The sequence below is a fragment of the Trichechus manatus genome, unplaced genomic scaffold (genome assembly GCF_000243295.1).
Source record: "Trichechus manatus latirostris isolate Lorelei unplaced genomic scaffold, TriManLat1.0 scaffold00029, whole genome shotgun sequence".
In the NCBI taxonomy this organism is placed as follows: domain Eukaryota; kingdom Metazoa; phylum Chordata; class Mammalia; order Sirenia; family Trichechidae; genus Trichechus; species Trichechus manatus.
Window position 1 is genome coordinate 18,042,121 of NW_004443965.1, and position 22,813 is coordinate 18,064,933.

The window sequence follows — 22,813 nt, forward strand, 5'->3', positions numbered from 1 at the left end:
TTTTAAAAGTAAACATCATCAATTTTTTTAAGGAGGTAAAATTTACATAACATAAAATCAACTATTTTAAAGTGTACAATTCAGTGATATTTAGTACATTCACATGTTGTGCAACCACCACCTCTATCTAGTTCCAAACATTTTCATTACTCCAAAATGAAACCCCATACGCATTAAGCAGTCACTCCTCATTTCTCCATACCTCAGCCCTTGGCAATCACCAGTTTGCTTTCTGTCTTTATGGATTTACCTTTTCTGGATATTTCACATAAATGAAATCATACAATATGTGACTTTTTGTGTCTGACTTCTTTCACCTAGCATAATGTTGTCAAGGTTCAGCCACGCTGTAGCATGTATCAGTAACCACATCAATTTTTAATGGTGGACTTTTGCACACTTGAAAATGTCTTTTCTGAGGGCAAAAAGAAAACTGAAACAAAGGAGATGACTTCTCAATGTAATGTTTAAAAGCTTCCTAGAAAATTATATTAGACTTGGGTCTTTCTCCTTAAGTTGAAAGTGGCAAGGCAGTCTGTTCTTAGAGTCAATTAATGTACTACTGGCATTTGCTCAAAGAGGTGGGACAATAACAAGTAATAAACATCCCCTTTCTTAGCTTCGCTTATATTCAAGGTTGAACTTGCTCTACCTGCATTCTAAAGGCAAAAGAGGGCACTGAGTAGAGAAGCAAACGTTACAAAAATAATGGGCACATTATAGGTTGAAGAAGATAGGTTCTGCCTGGAGGCATATCTGTTTGGCATCGGCAGGGGAATTATTCAGTCTTCAGGCTTTTGCTGAAGGAATGAATGGCCAACCACTTACAGCATGATTCTTCAAGTGAAAGTCTTCCAGGCACAGAGAAGCAGTTCTGAAGAAGCCCGGCTTTGGCAGACTCTGTGCATGCATTCGTATATACAGGAGTCTCCTAACTGGCCTCTGTGCCTCCTGTCTTGCCCTGCGTCCAGTCCACTCTCCACACCACAGCCAGAGGAATCTCCCCAAGACACAAAGGAGATCATATCTCTTCCTTCCATTACTGGCTCCCCATCACCCTTAGGGTAAATCTAACTCCTTAACATGGTTCAAAAATACACTATATGAGCTGGCTCCTGCTCACCTCTCCAGCCTCATCTCTCTCCTCTTACTATGTTCTGGTCATACTTAACATTTTTTTAGCTCTTTCCAAAGAGGTCAAAAACTTCACATACACTGTTCCTTTTGTCTAGCCATGTCCTGCCTCCTTTTCACCTGGCTATCCCTTAGTGAACCTCCAAAGTTCAGGTGACAAATGTTTTTCTCAAGAAGGCCTTCCCAGATTCCTAGGCCATGTTAGGTCCTACTGCTATACATTTAAATAGTTCCCTATACCTACTCTGAATGACCAATCACTAGAAAAGGACATCATGCTTGGTAAAGCAGATGGTCAGTGAAAATGAGGGAAACCCTCCATAAGATGGATTGACACAATAGCTGCAACAGTGGGCTCAAACATACCAACAATGGTGAGGATGGTGCAGAACTGGGCATTGTTTCATTCTGTTATACATAAAGTTGCCATGAGTGGGACTGATGGTATGGCAACTAATAACAATTAAAACTCTGTCATTATGCTGTCCCCTTTTATTGGTATTATTACTTGTTTAACTGGTTCTTTTCCTTGATAGACTATAAGCTCTGAGAGGGCCGAAATGTGTCCACCTTGTTTACTACCAAACTGAGCGATTAGTACACAACAGGTTCTTAATAATTATTTGTTAGAGTGGGGAGAAAAAGGCACGCAAGAATAAGAGCGATTCTTAGCATCTTCAGTAGTGTATTCACCAGAGTTGCTATTTGGGGGACTCTGTGACTCGAAAACAAGTTAATAATGCGCTTTTTTGTAATTTCATTTGATGTGCCATTTCTTTTGAAAATTGCACATAAGTAAATTAGTTCTCTGTAATTACAACTTCCTATACCTGACTGCTTGTTGAACTTTCCCTATGATTACTTTCATGCTAAGTACTGATGCATGATCCTTCCTTATCAGTAATTAGGTGTCATTTATAATATAGTTCCTGATTACTTTATTCAAATAAGCTTGGGCTTTTTAATTTACTTTCATTTTGTCTGCTTTATTTATATGTCTACAATGGCATGTCCTCATATATATGACAGCACCAAAAAGAAATCATTTTGGTCTGTACCCTAGGTTTTTAACATGAAAGGCTGCTGAAGAGATTTGTCTTATCAAATTCCAAGTGCTGCATGGGGTGTATGGATGACTCTCAAATTGTTTCAATCTATTTACATACTTGATTTCTGATAATTTTTTTTTTTTATTACTACTTAAAGATTCAAGAATTACTTGCAATAAGCAGTATTTTGTTATATTACTACAATGGAAGTGAACTAGTGGACTAAATGCCTTATTTCCAGGCAGTGTACGATTTCATGCTGAGCTAGCTAGTCAGCATATGAGAGGCTGCGCTGGAAGGAGACCCTCTCTTCATTTATAATCACCACTTCTCCATTTCATAGTATTTACTTAGACAGAAGTTTCTACCTGAGAATTTGATATGTGGCTTTATAAAGTTCTTGTGCTTGATATGGGAGTAGAAGGTTGTAACTTGAAAGTTTTAGGCTTGCTGTTTGCCTAAAATGTCTGGAAAGACTAAAATATGGACCTTTGTACGTGTGGTCAAGATCCTTGTCAACCCACTCTATATAAATAGTATTTTTTTCATTTTTAAGAAGTAGTGCTTGCCCTGATGTATAATCAAATTAGGCTCCACTTAGCAAGATTTAATATAATACAAAGGCTATGAATTGTGTATAGATTTTGGTTGTTGAAAAGTTACCTGTTCTTCCCGGGAAGTTCCCTTTTTTGCCTGCTGTTTCCTCAAAGCTTCATATTTCTGTTTTTCTCTTCTGTATTCTGCAACAGCACCATCTGGAGCAGCTTCTTCCTCTGAAAAACATAAAATATTTTTAGAATGTGTAGTAAAAAGGCTCTGTGAATTCATATTTATGTAAATACTCATGTCAGAAAGAGGAAGTTAAATCTGGTCTCGGTTTTCCTTCATTTACTTTAAAAACGAAATCCACAAAGTCCACCACCTCCACAAATGTTTCCTAGATTAGGAAGTGATCAATGTTAATTTATCAATCAATTTTATAAACATTTTTATTCTATACTATACTATTGTAATTGTGCTTCTCACCTGTACTTATTTGACTATAAAATCATTTACCTCAGTAAGGGGCCCTTGTGGCACAGAGGGTTAAGTGCTAGACTGCTAAACAAAAGCTTGGTGGTTTGAATCCAACCAGCAGCTCCATGGAATAGACTTGGGGATCTTCTCCCATAAAGTTTACAGCCTAGAAAACCCTATGGTGTAGTTCTACTCTGTTACATAGGGTCACTGTGAGTTAAAAATTGACTAGATGGTATTAAGAACAGCACTATTAAAATAACTAAGGTTTTCCTAAATTTAGCAATACCATTTTATGTTGCTCCCCTACCTTATAAGAGGGAGGACTTAAAATATTGTTGCTGTTGTTGTTACATGCCACTGAGTTGGTTCCAACTCATAGCGACCCTATGTACAACAGAACGAAACACTGCCCTGTCCTCAGCCATCCTCACAATCATTGCTATATTTGAGCTGACTGTTGCAGCCACTGTCAATCCATCTCGTTGAGGGTCTTCCTCTCTTTCAGTGACCCTCTACTTTACCAAGCATGATGTCTTTCTCCAGGGACTGGCCCCTCCTAATAACATGTCCAAAGGACGTGAGACAAAATCTCACCATCCTAGCTTCTAAGGAGTATTCTGGCTGTACTTCTTCCAAGAAAGATTTGTTTGCTCTTCTGGTAGTCCATGATACAGTCAATATTCTTCACCAACATCATAATTCAAAGACATCAATTCTTCTTTGGTCTTCCTTATTCATTCCTTTCACCATACTTATCCAATCTGTATGCACAGCAAATAATCCGAGAAGCTGGACTGTATGAAGAAGAACGCGGCATCAGCATTGGAGGAAGACTCCTTAACAACCTCAGTATGCAGATGATACAACCTTGCTTGCTGAAAGTGAAGAGGCCTTGAAACACTTACTGATGAAGATCAAACATTACAGCCTTCAGTAGGGATCATACCCCAACATAAAGAAAACAAAAATCCTCACAACTGGACTAATAAGCAACATCATGATAAACGGAGAAAAGACTGAAGCTGTCAAGGATTTTACTTGGATCCACAAGCAACGCCCATGGAAGCAGCAGTCAAAAAATCAAACAACGCATTGCACTGGGCAAATCTGCTGCAAAAGACCTCTTTAAAGTGATGAAAAGCAAAGATGTCACTTTGAGGACTAAGGTGCACCTGACCCAAGCCATGGTATTTTCAATCGCCTCATATGCATGTGAAAGCTGGACAATGAATAAGGAAGACTGAAGAAGAATTGATACATTTGAATTATGGTATTGGCAAAGAATACTGAATATACCATGGACTGCCAGAAGAACAAACAAATCTGTCTTGGAAGAAGTATAGCCAGAACGTTCTTTAGAAGTGAGGATGGTGAGACTGTGTCTCACATACTTTGGACATGTTATCAGGAGGGACCAGTCCCTAGAGAAGGACATTATGTTTGGTAGAGGGTTAGCAAAAAAGAGGACGACCCTCAGTGAGATAGACTGACACAGTGGCTGCAACAATTGGCTGAAATATAGCAATGACTATATGGCGCAGGACCGGGCAGTGTTTCGTTCGGTTGCACATAGGGTCACTATGAGTTGGTACCAACTCAATGGCACCTAATAACAACAACAAATAATGACAGGGAGAAGTAAATGAAGGAAAGAAAGAAACAGGAGCAAGAGGAGATAACTGATGAAGCAAGATCCCTGAGGAAAGGAAAGGTATGAGATCAGCAGTACAGGGGACACGTTAACGTTCACTGAAACTGAAGGGAAGCGGGAAAGGACTGATGGAATAAAGGCTTCCCAGGACCTATAGACTTAAAATATACAATCTTTCAAATACTGGTTGATTTTCCAATTTTCTGCCACTTTTTTTTCCCCACTTAAAAAAACAAACAACTTCAATTTGATGGCATCATAGAAAAGAAATATATCTAACAAGTCAGAACAGTTGCCAGAAGCAGACAAAAATAATTTTTAATTTAAGTAAGAAGTTATAAAACATAGAAAATCTGTGGGTTTGATACATACGAACATTAATTAACATCTAGGTTCATAAAACATAGTTTTACCTCCAAAAGCAAGTATAAATTCATTTTGCATTATCTTACTATATACGTATTAATGAAAAATTGAAATTAAAACAAACAAACAAATAAATACCTATCTCTCTTAGTCTTTGGCTGGCAAACCAAGATGAGCCAGGTGTAAGCAAGAAGGCCAGAAAAGTCCTCCTTCTTACTTGCCTCTGTGTTACATAGTTTGAGGAACATTATTAATGTGCCATGTATTAACAACTCGCCATTTTGCTCAAGAAATTTTCTAGCTAAAAAAAAGTGTACTAAGAAACAAATTATATTTTTGTGATTATTTAATATGATTTTGATGGAACTTGAAAGAAATAATGAGTTTTATAAACACTTTCATATGGCTTCTTGAAAAGTGTATCCAGCTCTGCTTTAAAAACTGAGAGCTTTAAATATTAAAAATGGTTATAAAAACTAAAAAGCACAGTAAGGAAAAATAAATCCCTAAGTGAATATTTGAGGCACATATGCTTAGTAACCACTAGTGAAGAAAGGATGCTATCATAATTGGTATATATATATATATATACACATATATACACACACACATATATATATATATTTCAAAGTGGTTTCTTATAATGGGTTTTTAAAAATTACTTTCATGGTTTTCTTTTTATCCTACAATAGGTAGATTTGCATTGCCCTAGGATAAAGAACAAGCACCATCACATGACTCAAGTGTCCCTGCAGGAGGTGGCTAATACTTTCCAGTCTCTTGCAATTCCTCCTCTGCAGCCACTTTGAAGTGCTTTCAATTTGGATATAAGTACTCTTTGAAATCACCACACTCTCTTGATCGCTAGCCTTTGCACATGCTGTTCCTTCTTTCTGGAATGCTAACAACACTCCATCCCTCCACTCTCCAATTAATTTTCCTTGTTTAATTCCTGCTCATCTTTTAGGTCACATCTTCGCTGGCACTCCCTTCAGGGAGCCTTGTCCAAGCGCACTCTTGAAGTCTGGTTTGGTTGCCCCTCCTTTGAGCTTTCAGAGCATCCTTTAGCACTTAACCACACTTTATGGCAATTTCCTACTTACTCTTCTTTAACTCTCACTAGACATTAAGCTCCCTGAGGATAAGTAATGTTTCCCTGGCACTTGGGACAGTGTTTGGCATGTGTTAGAAACTCAATAGATAGTTAGGTAGATGAAAAAGCAATAATGAAACCGGGGGAGGGGAAAATACGAAGGCCCCACAGACTCACCAAGTTATAGCTAGTATTTGCCACTCATCTGGAATCTCCTGCTCCATCATATTTAGAGAGAATCAATAGTATTTCTTTTCTGACATTTCCCTATGGCAGAGACTTCATAAAATTCGCAGGAAAATTCTGATGAGTATCCTTAGAGCTGTCCAATATTTTAACCATTAAAACAAATGCAAAAGAAAAAGGATAAGTTCTGGCCTTAGATTTTTAGGAACAAATGACTGAAAATTTTCATTTGTAATGAGAATTTTAAAATAAATGGAAAGGCTAACATCAAAGAATTCAGCTGCATCATTTTTGCAAGTAGGGTAAACTTAGGACCTACTAAACAGATTCAGCAGTGCTTGTTTTAGAGTTTAATATGTGTCCTCCTACGCGATCCCCTTCAGCAAGAATCAGCCACTCGATTTCACTTTTTAGGAATGTGTAAAAAGCAAAAAATAAAAAAGCTGTGCCACAAACAAACCTTAAAAATCAATTTTAAAAAGTCAAGAAGCAAATTTAAGTACATAATAAGGTAAGAAACTTCTATGGCTAAGCTTTTGATAGCTTAGAGAAACTAGTCACCTCATCTTAGAAACTGAATGATAATAACAAAATTTTTAAAAATAGCTGTCCTGAGGTATTCTAATTTTAGTATATAATTCGACAACCTTTGGTATTTATATATAATTGTATAAGCTCTATTACAATCAATATATAGAACGTTTCCATGGCCTAAAAAGTTTCCTAATGCCCCCTTGGCAATCGATTTCCCTCCTCAGCTACAGACACAACTGATCTGCTTTATGTCACTATAGTTTTGTCATTTCTAGAAATTCACACAAGTGGAATCATACCATATGTAGTCTTTTATGTCTGATTGCTTTCATATAGCAAATATTTTTGAAAGTCATCCACGTTGTTGCAAGTCTCTTTATATTGCTGAGTAGTATTCCATCATATAGTTACACTATGATCCATTTATCTATCTGTTCACTGGTTGATGGGCATTTGTTTCCACTTTTTGCTATTATAAATAACAATACTATGAACATTCATATGCAAGTCATTTTGTGGATATATATTTTCATTTCTTTTAGGTAAATACCTAGGAATGGGATTGCTAGGTCATATGATAAGTGTATATTTAAGATACTGTCATACTGTCTTCCAAAGTGGCCATGTCGTTTGGGGGGTACCATTCCGACCAGCAACGTGGGTAAGTTGGAGTTGTTCCACATCTCCAACCATATCTCATATTATCAGTCTTTTTAACTTAGTCATTCTGTTGTTGTTGTTAGCTGCCATCGAGTTGGTTCCAACTCATAGAAAAACACTGCCTGGTCCTGCACCATCCTCACAATCGTTGCTATGTTTGAGCTCACTGTTGAGCCACTGTGTCAATACATCTCATTCAGGGTCTTCCTCTTTTTTGCTGACACTATTTTACCAAGCATGATGTCCTGTTCCAGGGACTAGTCCCTCCTGGTAACATGTCCAAAGTATGTGAGACAAAGTCTCACCATCTTCTCTTCCAAGGAGCACTCTGATTGTACTTCCAAGGCAGACTTGTTTGTTCTTCTGGCAGTCCATGGTGTATACAATATTCTTCACCAACACCATAATTCAAATGAATAAATTCTTCTTTGGTCTTCCTTATTCACTGTCCAGCTTTTGCATGCATATGAGGCGAAGGAAGATTGTGTCATCTGCATATGGCAGGTTGTTAATGAGTCTTACTTCAATCCTGATGCTGCCTTCTTCTTCATATAGTCCAGCTTCTCAGATTATTTGCTCAGCATACAGATTGAATAAGTATGGTGAAAGCATACAACCCTGAGGCACACCTTTCCTGATTTTACACCACGCAGTATTCCATTGTTCTGTTCGAACGACTGCCTCTTGGTCTATGTACAGGTTCTGCATGAGCACAATTAAGTGTTCTGGAATTCCCTTTCTTCACAATGTTAACCATAATTCGTTATGGCCCACACAGTCAAATACCTTTGCATAGTGAAAAAAACACAGGTAAACATTTTTTATGGTATTCTTTGCTTTCAGAGAAGATCCATCTGATAGCAGGAACGATATCCCTTGTTCCATGTCCTCTTCTGAATCCAGACTGAATTTCTGTCAATTCCCTGTCAATGTACTGCTGCAACCGTTTTTGAATTATCGTCACAAACTTTTATTTGTTATATTAATGATATTGTTCAATAATTTCCACATTCTGTTGGACCACTTTTCTTTGGAATGGGCACAAATATGGATCTTTTCCAGTCCGTTGGCCAGGCAGCTGTCTTCCAAATTTTGCAGCATAGACCAGTGAGCACCTCCAGCACTACATCGGTTTGTTGAAACATCTCAAATGGTAGTCCGTCAAGTCCTGGTGCCTTGTTTTTTGCCAAGGTCTTCAGTGCAGCTTGGACTTCTTCCTTCAGTATCATTGGTTCTTGATCATATGCTACCTCCCAAAATGGTTGAACATTGACCAATAATTTTTGGTACTAAAATATACACTCACACATACTGTATACTTATATATTAACATTATTTATGTTTTTCTTTGTTTTGATTGACTTTGATAAGCCTCCAGGCGACGATGTACACTCTTGCACAGTGGTCTCTTTCTCACTGTCTCTCTCTCTCTCTCCATACAAATACATTTCTTTTATATTATAAAATTTTTTACTTTATTGGGGGATCTTTTTTTGTTTTTTTTTTTTTGGCCAGATTATGAAGTTATATACATTGTAAAAATAGTCATGAAGATTTCTCTGATTTGGATGCTCTTAGACATGTTAATATCTTTATTTCACCTTTTCTCCTGCATTTACATTTCCCACATTTACATCTTAACCTGTATTGAAAAATTAAGAGAATTCTAATGAATAATTTTATTTCCTCAGTATTTATCGAGTCATATACTTTTTATATTTTATAGCCATGATAATGAAAACACAGGCATGCAGTATACATACTCGTGAACATATTTACATATCTTAATATTGTAACATTAGTCATTCTTCTTAAATGTATAGTTGTAACAGGCTTCAAAAATGCGTTGCATAAGGCAATTGGTGGTGATGACATGCGTCTAAAAAAATGAGTAAAATTCATTCATATATTTTAAGACTTGCTTGATATAATCCTTTTGGTAATAGGAACTAAATGTAAAAAGATGAAGAATAGAGTCAAGAGAAGATTAAAATTCTCTAACTGAAGCGTGAAAGCTGGACAATGAATAAGGAAGACTGAAGAAGAATTGATACCTTTGAATTATGGTGTTGGTGAAGAATATTGAATATACCATGGACTGCCAGAAGAACGAACAAATCTGTCTTGGAAGAAGTACAGCCAGAATGCTCCTTACAAGCAAGCATGGACAGACTTCATCTCACCTACTTTGCACATCTTATCCGGGGGACCAGTCCCTGGAGAAGGACGTCATGCTTGGTAAAGTACAGGGTCAGTGAAAAAGAGGAAGACCCGCAATGAAATGGATTAACACAGTGGCTGCAACAGTGGGCTCAAGCATAACAAGGATTGTGAGGATGGCGCAAGACGGCACCTAACAACAACAACTGAAGTAAGAAATGGATTGCAAAACCAGTTTTGCTTTGAAAACTGTTAAGGAAATAGTTTGGTAAAAGCTGTAGGACTTTTCCTTATTATTTAAATAATCTAAGATAAATAACTAAGGTAACTTTCTTTTTTCATACAGTTTGAATCCTGTGTCCTACCTCTTTGCATCTACTTCATCTTTTAATTGTACTGTTTTCTTAGCAAAGCTCCAATTAAACAATTTTCCACAGATGGGCTGGGAACTATTCAGAGGAGTTCTAGAATGCTGTCTATGCCTCAATTGCTAAATCAACTGTCATCAGCCAAAGTCTTAGACTATAATCTCATCCTCACTGCAGATTTTGGCTTCCCAGGGGCAAAATGTGTAAAAACCAGACTTTCTGCCTTTTGATTATGGGTCAGACTATTTTGAGTTCAGCACAGCAGACTGGATTTTGTAATAAAAGTTAAGAACCTAACTACTCGGTGCCTGAGGGTTGAGTGGGTAAATCATAGGCTATACCCTATCATAAAACCAGACCACATGCACTGCCATCAAGTCAATTTCAACTCCTAGCGACCCTACAGGACACAGTAGAACTGCCCCATAGGGCTTCCAAGTCTATAAATCTTTATGGAAGCAGACTGCCACATCTTTCTCCTGCAGAGTGGCTGGTGGGTTCGAACCACTGACGTTTTGGTTAGCAGCTTAGTGCTATAACCACTGCACCACCAGGGCTCCTACCCTATAATAATAGGGATGTAAAGGCTCTGCTACTTCTCCTAGTAAAGAATATTCTAAGGGATTTACATATTTTACAGTTGCTCAGTCTTGCTATTTTAGCTATACTACCTTTGGGTTTGTCTAGTTGAATGTATTCTGGAGCTTTTAATTTCAATTTGGTTATTAATCATTTAATTCCATTTTGATTTGTCTTTTTTTTTTTTAAATGATATATTTGAAAAGAGGTATAAAACAAGCTCCAATGATTACCAACTACAAGTGTACTAATAAGAGTTGAGGAAAACAATTGAATTACTCAAATTTGGTGTTGTGATAGGACAGATGGTTGGGCAAGAGACTGTTTTAAGGGTGGTCTCATTAATCTGCCTATTTCCAGAAAATATAATTTTACCAGTGAAACATGTAGCACTTTGGCTTGGGCTGATTTTATCTTGTGATAATTTTCCCACAAACAGTTACAAAAAAAACAAAACAAAACCAAAAAGCAGATGTTCCCTAAAGCACTGATACTAAACTTGATGCTCCTTTGTGTCTGCATGTCTTCACATAGAATTAGTTGATCTGATACAGCTCCGAATAATTAAAATTCCACATACTACTAAATGTTCTCTCCTAAATTATTCTCTTTTGATGGAATAAAAGGGACAGACAATAAATATCTCATAGACAAATGGCATTTCATTCTAAAATTTTAAAGGATTTTTCTTAAGTAAAATTTCTTAAGCCAAGTTAATATTAACCTAAAAATCCTCAACCAGTAGAATACTTAAAATTTTTAATCCTCATAAAAGCAATTTTCCTGTCCAAAGTAATATTCAAAACTGCCTCACAGTAAATGGCATTCCCTCTCAGACATATCAATTTGCTAATGAATTCCATCCAGTTTGTTAGATATAATGCCAAGATTTAGTGGACAGTGTTCATACAAGTTGAAGGTGTAAAAGACTAATTAGGTCATTTATTCTACCCACCTGCCAACGACAATGAAAAGTTTAAAAATGAAAGTCAACTTTGCATCAAGAAATAAGATAATAAAATTTAGCTTAGGAAGACTGATTCAATACATTCAACTGTTTGAGGTCAGAGATAGCCACTAATAGTTTTCATAATGTAGATGGCTTACGGCCCTGAACAAAATAGAAAACACATCAGGTAAATATAGAAACCCAGTCAAATTCATGGCCATCAATCTTTTTCTAGAAAAAAACAAAAAACCAAGCCCGTTGCCATCAAGTAAATTCCAATTCATTGTGACCCTATAAGGACAGAGTAGAATTGCCCCGTAGGTTTTCAAGGAGCAGCTGGTGGATTCGAACAGCCCATCTTTTGGTTAGCATTCAAGATATTAACCATTGCGCCACCAGGGGTCCTTTTTCTAGAAAGTCTTATGTAAATCATCAAAGTCAGACAGCTAGGCAGCCATATCATCTCCTGGTATGCCCACTGGTTGCTCTAGTTCTTGGTCTTCTAAGATTTTTAATGGCCTGGTTTAGGGATGTAGTCCTTTCTCTTGTTTGTATTTCTAGCCACAATGAACAGGCAAACTGCTTGAGAATAGCTGTTTAAGTTGTCTGGTCTTTCATTATATACATCTGTGATATCAGAATTAAGTCCTGCTAAGGTCCCAACTGGACTTCATGGAAACTGTAACCCAAACTCTGCTGCATGGTATACATAGCCAAATGCAATGACATCTGCTACATAAACTCAACTGTCTGAAAAATCTGGTCAACTCTTCTATTTCTTAACTGGTATAGCCTTAAAATACATCTGTTTATAGTGTGATCAACTATGAATGATCACAAGACATTCATTTTTCATGTCTTTATTTTTCAGCAGTATACGCTGAGTAATTTTCTTCTATATTCCAGTTCATTAATTCTCTGTTCAGTTGCTTCTAATCAATTTTTAACTCATAAATTGAGTCACTGATTTTAATAATCATTGTTTTTTATTTCTTGATATTCTATTTGTTTTTTTTTTTCAAATTTACCTACTCTTTTTTCTTAGCCTTAGTCTTTTATTATGATTTTATTCATTTAAAAATCTCTTCAATTACTTAAAATACAGCTATTAGTAGTCTCTTTGAGATTGTTTTTGGGAATCCTTCTGTTATGTCTTCTGACTCTCTCTAAGAGTGGTCATTTCCCTATTTTTTTTCTGATTTTTGATTGTGAGCTATCTCCAACTAGGGTTGCATCTCCCCCATCCTCAATTTGTCGGAATCCTAGGTACTTAGGATTGTGTAAGAATTCCTGTAGAGAGGTTTTGTGCTTCTTTCTGCCAAGCAACCAAGGGGTTCCACTGGTCCACAGCATTTTTAAAAAAATATTAATTTCTTGGCTTAGGATTCCTGTACAATGTAGGTAGTACATATTCAGACTCTACAGCCATACTTGGTACAGATTTGGAGTTTTTATTTTTTCATGAGAGACTTTTTCTTCCCCCCTCCCATCCATAGCTCTGAAAAGAGACAAGTTTCTTTGTGGCCTTTCTGACCAGGTGGACAGTTTTTCTAGTTCCCACTTCTCTTGGGCCCAAGGCCAGATCTTCTGTCCAAGTGTGAGATTAAAACCCCAGCCTCTAGTTATTAGATCCTATATCTGGATCCAATATTCCCCTGGGGAACTGTAGTATCAGCTTGCCACTTAATGCTCTGGTTATGCCTTCCTTTTGTTTCTGGTACCTATCAATCAACTTCTCTCTCTCTTTTTCTTTCTTTCCTCCAAGCTTAGCTAAGTATTTAAATTGAGATGGATCATATTTTATCTAGCATTTCTATATATCTGTAGGAGAAGGAAGTTCTGTGTTAACTCAGTCCATTTTGCCAGAACAGGAAGTAGCACATTTATTTCTCATGTGCTTGAATCCCCTTGAATAAACAAAAATTGAATAAGTAACTGGATGATTTTAGTGACATAAAACTGGCTAATGAAATGTACAAAGAGTTTTAAAAATTCAGTTTCTCTAAGTATAGAGTGCTTTACTTTTACTTATAAACCTCAGTGTATACTGGATGATGATTCATTAATTATAATGATGCAACATAATTTATTCGTCATTAACTGAAATGTCTATGAAACATATGCTAAAGAAATAAGAATAGAGAAAGGAAAAAAGAAAGAACCTTTATTAAGGATACATTATGTGTTAGATACTATTCTAAGATGCCTTGATTATCCATGAAAAAAGTACTCAGAAGTCTATTTTACAAATGAGAAAACAAGACAGGGCCACAATTAGAATACACTCACTCCTCACTTATTGACATGGTTAGGTTCCAAAGATTAGGTCGTTATGCAAAAATTAGCATTATGCGAAAATGGAAGGTGACCACATCAGATCACAAAATAGAGGATGACTACATCGTTAGATAACTGCCAAATTACATCATTACATAACTGCCAAACCATTGAGAATCATAGCTCAGCCAAGCTGACACATAACCTTAACTATCACAGCCAGTGTGACTCTGGCCACACACCTTGGCGTTCATTACTACCAAAGGTACATCGTTAGTGCACAAAATAGTCAGAGAGTAGATTTTTTACTATTATCGTAAATGCAAAATGTCAGATAATGAGACAGTCTATAGATGAGGAGTAGGTGTATAGTAAAGCTAGGATTTGAATGCAGGTCCGAATGATACTAAAAGTCCTATCTTTTCATTGTGCCCTACTGTCTCCAATTAAAAGTTCAACTGAGAAAATAAAATTTACTAAGTGCCCTCCATATGCCTGGCACTCTGAGAGATGCCATGAAAGATATCTAAAACATACATGATACAGGTTTTTTACTCCAGAAAGTAATCTAAAGGGCAGAATAGACTTAACATATATGAAAACAATTAAGAAATGAAACCTCTAACCATTACCCTGAGAAAACTTAATCTTTGCTCCACTTGACTCTCTTCATTTCCAGAACTTTTTGTTACAAGGATAAAAGAGTGATGACTAGCCAGTTATTGGCTTCTTAGTTAATGAACCAATGATATTCATCTATGAATCTCATATTATAGATTAAAAGTTTATTCCTTCCATTGTCTCAGGATCAGTGCTCAAGGGACCAATGGCTCCAGGTAGCTGTAAATTCATTCATTCAAAAAGATCATTGAATGGCTATTATGTGCCAGGCACTATTAATAAGCATGCTTATGAATGATTTTAAATGGTTCTGGATCCACTACTTTTTTTGCAAAATTCCATAATAAATGAAGACTTTTATATTATATAAGATATATAATTATGATATAGTAATAGTACTATTACTACAGTAATACTAAACAGTATTTGAAAAACCGATTTTAATAGGATAGATTTTAATGAATATAGAAAAAATATCAATGCTACTAAGATCTAGTTGTATCTCATCATACTTTCTGGAAAGTACAAAGTATGCTTTCATCAAATTTTATATATACCAGATCTTAAGTTAATTCAAGGAAAAGTGCCAGAATTGAAAATAGCTAATGTAATAGGTAACATTTGAAGTACTCACATGTGCCAGGTATTAGTAACTGAATCACTTGTTTAATCTTCATAACCCTGTGAGGAAGGCATATTCCCATTTTGCCAATGAGCAAACTAAGGTAATAAGACATTAAGTAATTTATCTCAGGGATTATAAACCGGGAATATAAACTCATGTAGCCTGCCTGGCTCTGAAGTCTAAATTCTTAACTAAACAAAAACCAAACCACTGATGCCAAGTTGATTGTGACTCATAGTGACCCTATAGGACAGAGCAGAACTGCTCCATAGCAACCCTATAGGACAGAGTAGAACTGCCCTATAGGATTCCAAGGCTGTAAATCTGTACAGAAGCAGACTGCCATATCTTTCTCCCGCAGAGCGACAGGTGGGTTTGAATCGCTCACCTTTTGCTTAGCAGCCAAGCACTTTAATCACTGGGCCACCAGGGCTCCATAAGTTCTTAATAGTACACTATATTTCTTCTTCATGCCTGAGATACAAGAAAACTTAGAAGAAAATATTCCAATTTAATATAAAAGGGCATCACCTCATGACTAGATGTGTCCTGATAAAATAAAATCCTACAAAAAAAAAAGGTTCTAAATTCCTCCCAGACCATAATATATGGCTCGATGGACAACAAGAGAATCAGAAGTGCAAGCTGCCAAAAAGGGAGTTTTTGAACACTGTTTATGAAAATGATTTCCACATAGGAAGAATCCCTTATGGCTTTTTCAAGTTCCCTCAGACTAATCATATTTTCCCCTCATGTGAACTTTCAAAACATTTTGTACCTCTTAACCCCATTATATCACAACTGCCTCTTTGTTTGTATCACTCCCTAGGCTGTAAACTCACATGGTTGAAACTGTGCCCTGTTTGTGACCTACCATATGCCTTGCACGTAATATTTACTCAATAAATTGTAGCTGAATGAACAAATCAACTGACTGATCATTTTAGGTCTTAAATGACAAATGTGTCTACAGTTGCCTTATTGTTTTTGATGAATGGAACAGCTCCTTAAGGCTATTTGAGCTTAGGCCCTCAAGTTTACAAATAATTTTTGAACAGATATTTGCCTAATTAAACTGAGTTATAAGGAATTAGAAAATTTCTGACACTTACTAAATACAGGAGAGAGAAGTTGAAGAAGTCACCTTTAAGGCAGTTACCTCTGATTAAGGTCCTTGGGCACTGAGCTATTCATGAGACTCAGATATCCTTTACCATCTCCTGAAGAGCTACAAGGGATAAACTACAAGTCCCTCCTACTCCTGTTCTGTCTCAGAATGCCCGATTTTTCTTTACTTGTTATAGTAAGAAAATACATTATGGAAATGATAACAGTGGAAATATTCTGTGACATTAAAATGAGAATCTGTATGTAATGTATTCTTTACTATCGTTTTTCATAATCACAACCCACAATATTTCCAGTGCCCAGAAGTTGAATTCTGTACTAATTTTGTTTTAAAGATAACTGAAAGTCATTCAGATAATATCTTTAAGAAACGAATAAGGAGAAAACTGGCCACTCCATCCAGTGAAACTGCAAAAATGAACACTTACTGACAACAAAGAAATTACTTAATAGGGGTCTGGTCTCTGTATACGCATATTTGCAAAGATTAGACAGAAAGCTGATACAAGTTTATTTTTTCTATATTATGATTAAAACGGAGTGCTAGTGGTGCAGTGGTAAAGAGCTTGGCTGCTAACCAAAAGGTCGGCAGTTCGAATCCACCAGCTGTGCCCTGGAAACCCTATGGGGCAGTTCTACTTTGTCCTACAGGGTGTCTACGAGTTGGAATCAACTCAGCGGCAATGGGTTTGGCTTTTTGTTTATGATTAAAATAAAAAATTTACTATTTATTCATTGTGTTTAACCAATATTCATTTTCAGCATGTTTTTATTCTATGAAGGGAACTATACTGGCTCCATCTGGTGGTCAAAACGAGTCTCTATAGATTCATGAAAATTAGTCAAAAGTGGTTAAATATTTCAGAGGGTACCTGAAGTATTACTTAAGAAGCCCTGGTGGTGCAGTGGTTAAGTGCTTGGCTGCCAACTGGAAGGCTGGTGGTTCAAACCCACCAGCCCTTCTGCAGGAGAAAGATATGGCCGTCTGATCCCATAAAGATCACAGCTTTGGAAACCCTATGGGGCAGTTCTACTCTGTCATATAGGTTCGCTATGAGTCAGAATCGACTCTATGGCAATGGGTAGGTTTTGAAGTATACTTGGAACACTGAACATTGATTAAGTGGAGTTCAGTTTATATTTAGGTGGAGTTTTATTCTTAATTCATTTTTTCTGTAGTTCATCCTAGTTTCATTTTCATTGCTTCCTGTAATTTTGGGATTTAAGATAATTCTTAAAATAAAATAATACAGAATGTTTCCCTCTCTGTTTTTCTATTAGCTGATTTGAGAAATGTGAAGGTAACAAGTTGTTTCAGGGGATAAATAATACAGGTTTAAAGTTTATATAGATTTTCAGATTGAACATAAACTATAAAAATTCTCACAGATTTTCAGTTGTATTTTCCCTGAGACACTTCCAGAAGGGTAATTTGAGGATATATGAGAGTTCATATCTGGAGATTCTGTATATTTACATTCTACTGCCTGCTCAACCTTGATTTTTAAATTCACTGTGCAGAGATTACATCCAGAATCACAATGTAAAATATTAGTGCTATAAAGTTCTTAGGTATCAATAACCTGCTGGTTTTACAGAAAAAAACTGTGGCTCAGAGTTGTTAAATTATTCTGCGAAACTGAACAGCAGAAACCAGATTTTTGACAACCCCATGTTGTTTCCTCTCTATATACTCTACTATGTACACTTTCTCTTTGTAGTGTGTAATCACTGCAGCTATATTTCATTGCAATCTAATCATCACTTTGGAATTACATAAATTTATCATATAGTATGACCATTTATGAAACAGCATGTTTCCTTGATATAGATTTAATTCTCCAATTATAGGTTTTCTTGATTTTTACCTTTTTTTCACTTAAGATATTAGAAATTAAAAAACAAAACAAAACAAAAAACTTGTTTTTAAAGCCTCACTGCATTCCAAATACTTATTCATTGGAAATACCTTTTATCAACAACATAAAGGGCGACTACACACGTGGACCTCACTGGACGGAAAACACAGGAATCAAATTGAATAAACGTGTGGAAAGAGATGATAAGCTCAATATCATCAGTCAAAACAAGGCCGGGGGTCGACTGCAAAACAGACCATCAATTGCTTATATGCAAGTTCAAGTTGAAGCTGAAGAAAATTAAAACAACTCCATGAGAACCAAAGTACGACCATGAGTATATCCCACCTGAATTTAGAGACCATCTCAAGAATAGATTTGATGCACCGAACACTAATGACTGAAGACAAGATGAGTTGTGGGATGACATCAAGGACATCACATATGAAGAAAGCAAAAGGTCATTAAAAAGACAGAAAGAAAAGACCAAAATGGATGTCAGAAGAGACTCTGAAACATTCTCTTGAATATAGAGTAGCTAAAGTGAACTGAAGAAATGATGAAGTAAAAGAGCTGAATTGAAGATTTCAAAGGGTGGCTCCAGAAGACAAAGTGACGTATTGCAATGCAATGTGCAAAGATTTGGAGATAGAAAACCAAAAGGGAAGAACATATTCGGCATTTCTCAAGCTGAAAGAGCTGAAGGAAAAATTCAAGCTTCCAATTGCAATATGGAAGGATGCTACAGGCGAAATATTGAATGAAGCAGGATGCAGCCAAAGAAGATGGAAGAAATATACAGAGTCACTGTACCAAAGAATTGGTCAACGTTCAACCATTTCAGGAGGTAGCATATAATCAAAAACCAATGGTACTAAAGGAAGAAGTCCAAGCTGCACTGAAGGCACTGGTGAAAAACAAGGCTCCAGGAATTGACAGAATACTATTGAGATGTTTTAGCAAATGCATGCAATGCTGGAAGTGCTCACCCTTCTATGCCAAGAAATTTGGAAGACAGCTACCTGGCAAATCAACTGGAAGAGATCCATATTTGTGCCCATTCCAAAAAGGTGATGCAACAGAATGTGAAATTATTGAACATTATTAATATCACAGACAAGTAAATTTTTGTTGAAGATAATTAAAAAATGGTTGCAGCAATACAGCGACAGGGAACTACCAGAAATTCAAGCTGGATTCAGCAGAGGTCGTAGAACCAGGGATATCATTGCTGATGTCAGATGGATCTTGGCTGAAAGCAGAGAATACCAGAAAGATGTTTATGTGTGTTTTACTGACTTTAATAAGGCATTTGACTGTGTGAATCATAACAAATTATGAATAACACTGTGAAGAAAGGGAATTCCAGAACACTTAAGTGAGCTCATGAGGAACCTGTACGTAGACCAAGAGGCAGTCACTCAAACAGAATGGGATACTGTGTCGTTTAAAATTGGAAAGGTGTGCGTCAGGGTTGTATCCTTTCACCATACTTATGCAATCTGTATGCTCAGCAAATAATCTGAGAAGCTGGACTATATGAAGAAGAACCCGCCATCAGGATTGGAGGAAGACTCATTAACAACCTGTGATATACAGATGACACAACCTTGCTCGTTAAAAGTGAAGGGGATTTGAAGCACTTACTGATGAAGATCAAATACTACAGCCTTTAGTACGGATTACATCTCAACATAAAGAAAACAAAAATCCTCACAATTTGACTGGAATGGACTGAACTGTGTCCCCCAAAAATATCTGTCAATTTGGCTAGGTCATGATTCCCAGTATTGTGTGACTGTCCACCATTTTGTCATCTGATGTGATTTTCCTGTGTGTTATAAATCCTATCTCTATGATATTAATGAGATGGGATTAGGAGCAGTTATGTAGACTCAATCCACAAGATTAGACTGGGTTTTAAGCCAGTCTCTTTTGAGATATAAAAGAGAGAAGCAAGCAAAGAGACAGGGGGACCTCATACTATCAAGAAACAAGAGCCAGGAGAATAGCATGTCCTTTGGACCTGGGGTCCCTGTGCTGAGAAGCTCCTTGACCAGGGGAAGATTGATGACAAGGACATTCCTCCAGAGCAAACAGAGAGAGAAAGCCTTCCCCTGGAGCTGATACCTTGAATTTGGACTTGTAGCCTACTAGACTGTAAGAGAATAAATTTCTCTTTGTTAAAGTCATCCACTTGTGGTATTTCTGTTATAACAGCACTAGATAACCAAGACATTGACCAGTAAGCGACATCATGATGAACTGAGAAAAGACTGAAGTTGTCAAGGATTTCATTTTACTTGGATTCACAATCAACACTCATGGAAGCAGCAGTCAAAAAATCAAACGACATACTGCATTTGGCAAATCTGCTGCAAAAGACCTATTTAAAGTGTTACAAAGCAAAGATGTGACTTTGAGGACTAAGGTACGCCTGACACAACCCATAATATTTTCAATCCCCATATGCATGTAAAAGCTGGACAATGAATAAGGAAGATGGATGAAGAATTGATGCCCTTGAATTATGGTGCTGGTGAAGAATATTGAATATACCATGGACTGCCAGAATAAGGAACAAGTCTGTCTTGGAAGAAGCACAGCAGAATGTTCCTTAGGAGTGAGGACAGCGAGACCTTGTCTCATGTACTTTGGGCATGTTATCAGGAGGGACCAGTCCCTGGATAGGGACATCATGCTTGGTAAAGTAGAGGGTCAATGAAAAAGAGGAAGACTCTCCATGAGATGGGCTGACACAGTGGCTGCAACAATGGGCTCAAAAACAGCAATGATTGTGAGGATGGCGCAGGACCAGGCAGTATTTTGTTCTGTGTACATAGGGTTGCTATGAGTTGGAACCAAGTCAATGGCACTTAACAACAATGACACACACACACACACACACACACCAAGAAAACATTTACCATTTCAACATTTTTTACACATATAATTCAGTGACAATTATGTTCATCATGCTGTGCATATGATTCTTCTTAATGATCACAAGAAATAAATATATACGTGATTATTGGAAATTATTGAGGGTCATGAATGGTTTTTATTTTGGGAACTCCAGGTTTCCACCTGTCAGCTGTAGTCTGTTGCTCCTAATCAAATTTACCTCATTCTCCTTCATGCGGAGTAGCACACAGGTTGATTGATGCTGCCCCCAGGTACCTGAACAGTGTACCCTTTGCACTTCCCCAGAGGGTGTTATCCACAACTGTTGTCACTTGATGGCCGTTTTGACAACAGCCCAATGGCTGCTTTGTCTTTCTACATGTAGAAACTACAAATTATATACTCCATGTGGAAGCAATAAGAAAAACAACAAAATTCTTCAAGATAAACGGATTTCCATCATACCAGTCAGGGAAGAAACTAAATAAAGAATTGCTACTTAAAATTGCCTAAAGCTATGATTACCTTAGCAAGTTAAACACTGCAGAATACCTGTGTTTCTATATTTCAAGGAGAGTTCGATTGTTTTGAAATATGCTCTTGAGGTACTAGTCCCCAAATAGTTACAGGTGTTTACAAACTAGTTCAAAAATAATCCTTAAAATAGTTGCTTGTGTGCTACAGCAGAGTATTATTTATATCTCCTACATAATTGAAGAAACTGAAGAAATAAAAACCAAAAAATCCATTGCCCTTGAATTGATTAAGGTTCATAGTGACCCTACATGACAGAGTAGAACTGCCCCATAGTGTTTCCAAGGTGCAGCTGGTGCATTCAAATGACCGACCTTTTTCATTAGCAGTGGAGCTCTTAACTACTGCGCCACCAGTGGCTTCTAACATACAAGCACCACCAGTACTACCAGCACCCTCACCATTTTTTAGAACCTACCATGCTTGTGATGTATTACCAAGAACTACGTGACTGCTTTCCCACTTACTTCTTCTAACAACAGAAGGGGTATTATTATCCCTTTTTTATGCATGAGGAAACAGGTTCAGAGGTTAAATAACTTGCCTGAGGTTGCATGACTGATAAATGATACAGCAAGGATTTGAAATCAGGGCTGTCAGACTTCAAAGTTCATACTTTTTTCTTTTCATTATACTGCAAACAGTTACTGGAGAGGGGGGTGCACACTATTATGTATGGGAGTGAAGGATACAAAAATAGTTCCGGATATTAAGGAACTTACATGCTGGAAGAGGAAATAAGACTTACTCTATAACTGTGTGGTGCTACTTTGGAAATTCATGCAAAAGAAGAAGAGGGAAAGTTGGGTGGAGGAAATGGCAGTAGAACTGGACCTTGAAGGAAAAATTAGATTGAGCCATAGCAGGTAGAGGAGACATCATAACCAAAGGCATGAGGCAACACAGTGCAGGATGTACATGAGAAAGAGGAAAATTGTTTCGTGAAAATGATGACTGGTGAAAAAGTTGAGGAGTAAGAAAAATAAGATAAAAATAAGATCATCAAAGTCCTTGAATGTCAGATTAAGAAATCTGAGCTGCTGAGATTTGTATCTTGCTGGTCTATATTACAAAGAAATCATTCACAAGTGTTTGTGAGTTGTTTATAAAACTAAA

At 36.9% G+C, this 22,813-nt stretch overlaps 1 protein-coding gene across 1 annotated transcript in view; it reads right to left on the bottom strand.

Annotated features, from left to right (window-relative positions):
• The window catches only part of CWC27 (CWC27 spliceosome associated cyclophilin), a 260,191-nt gene that overhangs the window by 31,499 nt on the left and 205,879 nt on the right, over positions 1-22,813 (bottom strand). Inside the window, exon 12 of the mRNA XM_004374548.2 lies at positions 2,847-2,956. Within this exon, the coding sequence (XP_004374605.1) occupies positions 2,847-2,956 (110 nt within the window). The remainder of the gene's footprint in view (positions 1-2,846; positions 2,957-22,813) is intronic.